The 8,365-nt window shown below is 37.3% G+C and overlaps 2 protein-coding genes across 2 annotated transcripts; one reads left to right on the top strand and one right to left on the bottom strand.

Moving 5' to 3' along the window:
• Positions 1-350: 350 nt before the first annotated feature.
• On the bottom strand, positions 351-2,320 carry LOC137575179 (trypsin-1). The gene is made up of 2 exons (XM_068287609.1): positions 1,179-2,320; positions 351-1,118 (listed from the first exon to the last, which is right to left on the bottom strand). The coding sequence occupies exons 1-2, from the start codon at positions 1,405-1,407 to the stop codon at positions 373-375; spliced, it is 975 nt and encodes a 324-aa protein (XP_068143710.1). The 5' UTR covers positions 1,408-2,320; the 3' UTR covers positions 351-372.
• Positions 2,321-2,837: 517 nt separating this feature from the next.
• LOC137575708 (L-asparaginase-like) lies at positions 2,838-5,818 on the top strand. The gene is made up of 5 exons (XM_068288345.1): positions 2,838-3,044; positions 4,355-4,463; positions 4,525-4,748; positions 4,809-5,552; positions 5,617-5,818. The coding sequence occupies exons 2-5, from the start codon at positions 4,388-4,390 to the stop codon at positions 5,656-5,658; spliced, it is 1,086 nt and encodes a 361-aa protein (XP_068144446.1). The 5' UTR covers positions 2,838-3,044; positions 4,355-4,387; the 3' UTR covers positions 5,659-5,818.
• The last annotated feature ends 2,547 nt before the right edge of the window (positions 5,819-8,365 follow it).

Consider the following 8,365-nt stretch of genomic DNA (forward strand, 5'->3'; position numbering starts at 1 on the left):
AAAATATTAATATAAAAAGGGTGAGAAGAGAATACTCGTACAGAATGCCAATCGAAAAGAAATTTAGACAGATTGAAATGGAAGTTTTGTTTTGGTAATTCAAAGTCCGTTTCTCTCGACCAATTTTTGAATCTGTCTAATACTTATATCACGGATCGTAATAATATGGTAATATTTCAGAAGAACAAAATCTTAAATCATGAGTCATTGCTTTAGTAATCTTGTGGCAAACATTAACACCTTTCTTAATGGAACTAATTACTTGAATGAGAATATGTTTATTTCTGGCAATAATTTAAAATAATTTACTAATGAAGGAAACATGTATGAAAAAAGCTGTGCGATGAGATGAAGTATGGGAGAACGAGAGACTTAGCCCTGACAATAGCAACCATCCTGTGTATTTTTTTGTATCCAATCCAAAAACTTGCTAACACGAGCATAGACACCAGGAGCATTTGCTTGGGCACAACCATAGCCAAAGGAGACAACACCGGCCAATTTAAAGCGTCCTTCGTTGACAATCAGTGGACCACCGCTATCCCCTTGGCAGGCATCCTTGCCGCCAGATTTTACTAAGCCAGCACAGAGCATAACCTCGGCAATCTTATCCCTGTAGCGAGTGGCTCGGCACTGCTGATTGGTGATAATTGGAACGCTGACCTCCTGCAAGTAGTTGGAAGTGACACCGCCCTCCTTAATCAAACCCCAACCGGCAACAATGGCATTCTTGCCATCAAAGTTGTGATTTGCTTCGGGCAGGCAAACGGGACGCATATTCTCAGTTAGAGGCACAGGAGATTCCAATTTGAGTAGGGCCACATCGTTGACAATGCGATTGGGATCATAGTTGGGATGCACAATTGTCTGGATAACTTTGCGAACAATGCCAGGATCCCGGGAAGATCTGTCGATTTGCAATAGACGAATGGTGATCTGATCCCGATTACCGTGCACACAGTGGGCAGCTGTGAGGATATAACGATCGTTGATTAGGGAACCACCGCAGAAGAGACGAGGATAGTGGCGACCCTTGACCAGTTGGGCAGTCCATGGATATTTGTTGGAACGCACTTGCTGGCCTCCAACAATGCGATTCACATTTGGTGTACCGCAGACTTTAAAAAGAACGAGTAAAACGTTAGTAAAATTCTCCAAGACATAGACACTCTACTTACAGCAATTCTGCTTCACAGTGCACTGATTGCGCTGCTTGCCACGAGATGGACGTGACGACTTCAGGTCGCTGTCGGGCTGTGGTTCAACGACATCCACCGCATCGGCAAATTGCTGGGCCAAAGTGAAATGCTGTTTCTGTGGCGATTCGTATTGATATTGGGCCCAAGATAGAGTCAGGCAAAAGCCCAGCAGCAGGAGCTGCAGGGACAGACTACAACGCGTTGTCATGTCTGGTCTGGACGGGTTAGTACTTCCAAAGAAAGTGACGCTGATGTTTGCCTAACGTGAGCTACTTATACCTCTCCGGATGGTGATCGAGATCGAGACATTGAGATGGAGATCGTCGATGGTCATTTACGATTAAATAAAACTAAAAATATGAATGTTTTATAGCCTCTTTCTTTCTTTGTTTCTCCTTTGCTGTCTCTGTCATTGGGTTTTGTTTTCTTTCTTTCTTTCTCGCGCCGCTTTCTTTGTTCAATGGGCTTATTTGCATAACACTTTAAAGCTTCTTCACTCACTCGTCTCAAGACTCGAGTACGATTTTGTATTTAACTTTGTTTTTTAATTTCAGAACAGCAAATAAACTTTTTAATATCATTTTGTTTTTATAAAAGTGGAGCAAACGCCTCCACAGCAGTCGATGCTTTAATCGACTTTTTATGCCCTGAGCTGAGTTGGCGAATTCTCTGTAGCGCTCTCTCCCTGTTTCTCTCTCTCTCTCTCTCTCTCTGCCCCTCTCTTTCTCTCATTCTCTGGGTGTAAAACCGAATTGCATCATAAATAATTCTTAAACCAGGTTACAATCAGTCCCTGATAGTTCCTGCACCACAATCTTTATGCTCTCTTTTTAATCATGTTCCCCCTACGTCGAACATGTTCGATCCCTTGGGGCATGAAGCACTTTGTATTTTGCATAAACGCCCAAAAAAAGAGCATAAATTAATATAAAGAATGCGCATGTAGCACCTGGAAATTATGCAACACGCACTTGGTGGCAGCCACATCAATTGGTTATTTTCTCCTCTCTTACTGTTCGTTTCCTTATGCATTATGCAAAAGGATGAATGAACTCCTTTTGTGGTGCAAAGAAATTTTGTCGAAATCGACCCACAACTGACCATATAAATCTATCGAAAATCCATTAACCATGATTTATTTGGTTTTTAATGAGAACTTCATCTAAATTTGATCCAAATATGTATCGCATACATACATATATTTATTAAAAATTTTCCCTATCGAAACATAAATAACTTTTACTCTTATGCAAACTTTTAGAAATTTGTCTAGCTGTTTTTTAATTTTTTTTTTTTTTTTGTTTTGCATAATTTATATTGTGAATTTTTGTTGCGGCAAAAGCAAAACAAATAAAACCATACTAATTTGGCATAAATTATGCATGAGCAAAATGGATTAGAGCGGATTAGATGAACTTGTGGCATAATATTTATGACAATTAAGTCTAATTATCATTAAGAAGATAAACCCAGTTCCTCGAGGTAGTTCATGGGTAATTCTTTCAGTTTGTAGCCCTTGACCAATCGATAACTTAACTGAAAAGTCTGTTACCTTATCAAAAAACCTTACAGTTTTTAATTTAGTTCAGAAAGTTCTTTCATTTACTAACAACAAATAAAGGAAATACAATCAGTTCTAAGTTTACAGAAAAAAATGTAATTTTTGATTATGAATTTTTGATTTGAAATTACATTTTTTACATTGCTTAAAATTAACAAAAAAATAAATAACTGAAGGATTAACTGTATGCACTTACAAAAATAGTCATACAGTTTCTTTAAGTGATATCAACTAATTTTTTTTGTTCAAAATTCAAGATTACACTTGTCGCTGTAATAGTTGAGGTAACCATTTAAAAATATAAACACCAAACTATTTTTAAAGTTCATGTCTGCAAAGGGATATAAGAATTAAAAATTAAACTCTCGCTGCAATGGTGAGGTGACCCTTCAAAAAAAAATTTACCAAACTAATTTTAAAGTTCATACTTGCAAAGGAATAGGTATATCTGCAAAGTAATTATATCCAGGTATAATTTATTATATTGCTAACCATAGAATTCTATTGTTGGAAACCCCCATTTCAAGAATTCAAAGTTTTATGATCTTTAGATAACCGCAGATAAGTTTATAAGTATGTCTGTTAATTGCAAAGTGTATAAATATAAATTTAACGTTTACATAAATGCAACTACAGTGACTCAACTTCGCAACTAAACTAAAGTGTTAACACGAATTAAAACACAAAATTGAACGGTTATTTCGTTAATTTTTTTAATCAGATGATACGTATTGATGTTGCAGATATTGTATAAAATATTTTTTTGAAAGATGTTTTGCTTTATTTCGAAAATACGCAAGAAAAAGCCAAAAAAAGCAAGTGATCAATTAGTTGACTCTAATTAAAATTGAACTCTGCAATATTTCAAAAGTGCCTAATGTCGTATAGATACTAATTCTATTTAAATTGATTAATTGATTGTTTTCAAATTCAAAATATGTTTGATAACAAAAAACGAACCATTTTTTAAATTAAAAATTTTGTCCCTTCTTTAAGTTTCTTAAAGAAAAAATGAGATTTCAGTAAAAGCAAGGATGAAATCCTGCAAGAGCTATCAATTTCAGTAGGACTTCGGTCGATAAATGGTCGAAAATAAGAAATAGAAGAGTTTAGGTAACCCCCAGGCGAGTAGCCTTAGTGTTGGGGCAAATCCTACAATAAGAAAATCTAGGATAGCATGGAATAAAATCACAAATAAATGGTAATCTTCCGTAAAATCTATAAACCCACATTTTCGTAGAATTTTCCAAATATTTTTGCTTTGAGTCGACTACTTTGGGACTATTATTGACTCACAAACGCAAAATTTTTCTGCTTCAATTTAGTAAAAATACGAGGATTTCGACATTTTTCCGATTTTACGTAATATTTATGTCAGTAAAAATTATCTTTACAAGACCTGAAAAAAATTATATGATTAAAAATTTCCTTTGTAATAGAACTTAGTCACCTTGTTACTATTCACAAGGTGCATTGATAAGAGTCACCTAGATAGTGAAATTTTAAAAAGTGTGAGTCCCCTAAAATATACTTTTTCATTTTTGCGTCTTATCAACATGAAGAGAACAGTATAAAAGGTATTAAACCTCTGCAGGTCTAAAGAAAACCCTTCATTTAATTTTCAACAATGGCACCGATATTATCAAAAGTTTTAGTCCTGTACACTGGAGGTACAATTGGCATGAAACTGAATGAAAACAATGGTAAGGACAGCTAGTTCAGAAGATCCTTATCCGATTATTTACTAATGAATTATTTTGTTAGATCTTGCTCCTGCAGAATCCGGTCAGTTTGAAAACTCATTGCGCGCTGATCCTAATTTCAATGGTGATTCCATTGGTGATTACGTGGGTTCTGACTTTTTGAGTCTCCCTGCAGTTACGAACGAGCGACGGCGTATTATATATAAAATTAAACAACACGATAAACTAATAGATTCCAGCAACATGGGGATCTCCGATTGGAATTTAATAGCTAAGAGAATATATGTAAGTAAACAAATTCGGTAAAATATTACGCAAGTGAGTTTTTTTTAATCGTGTTACCAGGATCACCGCGGTGACTATGATGGGTTTGTGGTACTACAAGGCACTGATACCATGTCTTATACCGCATCGGCTCTGTCCTTTATGTTCGAGAATCTGAACAAAGGAGTGATTATCACAGGATCCCAAAAGCCCATCTTTGAAACGCGTTCCGATGGCAAGGAAAACTTCATCTCATCATTAATTATTGCTGCTTTGTATGGTCTAACTGAGGTGTGCGTGGTTTTTGGCAACAAACTGCTGCGTGGAAATCGCACGGTGAAGATCAACTGCGATTCATTTGCGTCATTTTACTCGCCCAATTTTCCACCTTTGGGTTCAATTGGCGTACAAATTAAAGTGGACTATCAACGTGTCATTCGTCCCAAGTCGTCTGACTGTTTACTTACCGAAATGAATACTAAGACCATTTGCCTACTGCGAATCGTTCCTGAAATGCCCGAGACGCAAATTAGGGCCGCTTTGGAAGAACCTGTAGTGGGAGTAGTTCTTCAATCATTTGGAGCTGGTAATATTCCGTCAGATCGTAAAGAACTGCTCAATCATTTGAAATCAGCCATTGACCGGGGTGTGATTATTGTGAATTGTACTCAATGCCTCAGAGGATCAGTGACTGAAGACTACGATGCAAGTGCTGGACTGCGGGGGATGGGTGTTATTTTTCTTGGTGATATCACCATGGAGGCGGCCTACACTAAATTGTGTCACGTATTGAGCAAAGATATTTCTGTAGAAAAAATGAAAATGGTGAGAGCCAACAAACATGTTTACCCCTATATAATAATACAATTTTTTTATGCTTTATTCCTAGATGATGAGAACCAATTTGCGCGGAGAACTAACGGAGAATTAACCATGGGTTATATGCGTAAATCTGAGCAATACAACAAATAAGAAGAAAATGTTAATCGGAATGCAAATATTACCAAATACATATGTTTTTGAAATATTTTTCATTATATAAATCTATACATATGTACAATAAAACGATGTATATAACATGTAATCAGCAAGTTTATCACCATTATGTTTTATTTGTGGTATATGAGAGCCAAGACCAACATTTTTTAGGGGGAATACCAAACTTTCCGTTGCATTTACAGACACGTAAGTGGTTTAGTTCTGACCTAATATGTTATATACGCCCTGTGCTTTTTATTGAAAATTCTACCTTCACTTTGATAAAAATGAATGATATTACCTACATATGTATATATGCCTAGCACAAGAAAAACCAAACTGGTCATAGAATATAAAACCAATTTAGAAAGGTTTGAATGCTGGCATGTCATTCTTGATGCCATTCTATTCACAATTCGCCCAAAGGCCCAGTGGCAGTGGCAGTTGCCAGTCACAGTCAGAGTCAGTCAGTCATAAATTTGCATAAGAACAGCAACAAAGACAGTGAGGGAAACTGAAATAGCAATAGATTGCAATTTTGCATTATCTAAGCTTCAGTTAAAGTTGCAGTTGCAGTTAAAGTGAAGTTGCTAGCCGCTGCACTTATCTTCTTGGCGGCAGAAACAATCATGGTAAGAGCCAGCGATTTTAATTATTGTGTGTGACGACGTCTTAGGTCGTCGTCTGCCTGATGCCAGTCGTCTTTTACATACTGCTTCTTGTCTTCCTCCACCTTCTCAGTTCATCTTCGTCTCTGTTCAGAACTACAACTGCAACTGCAACTCTGATGTGCTGCATTTGATAACTGCCAGAGCAATGAAGTCTTAGACCCTTAGATAATGAAAAGGAAGCCAGTCTTCAGTCTCTTGAGTTTGTTTTTTTTTTTTTCTTTGACTTTGCTGTAATTCAAATTAGTAACAGGCTCTCTAGAGAGGAGACGATGCTACTGCTGGATCAGAACAGAACTGGCAACATCTTCTTCCTCAATGACATTAATTCATTTCGTATGCAAAGCAATCAGTATATGCCATGTGCTTTTTCCTTTTCTCTCTGTCTCTCGATCTCTCTCTCTTTCTGGCAATTAGAAAAGAGTTGGAAAATTGTATGCAACTCGGCGACTCGTGGACTCCGACTGCAACTCCAACTTAGTCTTAGTCTCAGTGCAAGTCTGAGTCTGACTTTTCCTCGCACTGATTTGCATTGCACGATTCTCAACTTAATTTAACATAAAGTAAACAAGCGCAGTTAACAAGCCAAATACAAGCTATGAGCGTGCGGGTGCCCAAGTGAATCTGAAGCTGCAAGATCGGGCTGGGATGCAAAATCTCTCCCAATCCCCCAACACACACTCTCTTGTAAAGGGCTCCTGCTGTTGCAGTTGCCATTGCCTTTTGCTGTTGCTGCTGTCGTGTGATGTGTTGTGAAAATTCTAAAATATTTTTGCCGCTGCCGGCTGAGCTTTCTCACAAGTCAACGCCATGGTTAGAGACACATTAGTATGGCACAGTGGGACAAGTTATATGAATTTACAACTAAATATAGGAATTCGTAACATGTTAAAAGCAATATTCATGTTAAATATCTTTAAACATAAAACAAATATGTAATTTTTAATTAAATCATATTTTGCAATTTAGTAGTATATCCAATGTATTATTTATTATTCATTAATCATTTTTGATAACAGCATTTTGAAAGCCCCTTATGGGACCACTACCTGTTCTACAAAAGAATTTTCTCGTCTATCATTACTTGGCACTGAAACGTTATCCGTGATAATGCCCATCAATTGATTTTGAGTCAGTGTCCAATATTTAAGCATATTATTATATTAAACATACAATTGTGATAGAAAAGAGTTTATGCCTGAGAAAAAATTTCAAAAGTTAATGGGAAATTAAGATTCACTTTTAATCGTTACATAAGCTGAACCACTGTCTTTAGCTTTTGACGCGAGCTAGAAGTATCGTGAGGAGTTTATTAAAAGCCACGACAAGAAAACGAACTGCGGCCATTCCGGGCATCAACATTGAACATCGGCATCGGGCTCAGCATATCGCTCTCACTGAATCCTTTGGTAAGGTAATTGCTCATTTGAGTTATAAACACGCACATATAGTCAGTGCCCGGCCTTCTCCTCCCTTTGAGCGACCAACCTAGTCTCTGTCCCCAAGCCAAGAAACCACAGATGGCAATCGAAGCTGGAACTGCTGCTGACCAGTGGAAGGGACGTCGCCCGCTTTTGCATGTCTAACAATTGTTCTTCTAATTGCGCTTATGGCCAAGAAGTAGACATCGAGTCAGAGACTGAGACTGAGACAGAGCCAAGTCCGGACAGGGCCAAGTTAGCCTCGTTCTGAACGCAATCGGACAAGATAATCTACAGTCGATGGTCAGAGGGCCCACCAAAAAGGGTTTGACTGGAGTTGCATGCATGCATTTTAGGGTGCAACAAATTGCCTTAGCTTCAATTTCATTCTGAATTGAGTTCTTCAAAATTGGCATAGGCAATGGCATTGATATTGATAGAAATATATATATATATATATATATGGTGTGGTTATGTGTATGGACTGTTTATTAACTGATGCGCAAATTGACAGCTCCAAAAGAAAATGCCACAATTACCTTCGCCCCCAAAGCAACATCGTCAATTGCAA

Source organism: Drosophila tropicalis, unplaced genomic scaffold (genome assembly GCF_018151085.1).
Source record: "Drosophila tropicalis isolate 14030-0801.00 unplaced genomic scaffold, ASM1815108v1 contig_1187, whole genome shotgun sequence".
Lineage (NCBI taxonomy): Eukaryota > Metazoa > Arthropoda > Insecta > Diptera > Drosophilidae > Drosophila > Drosophila tropicalis.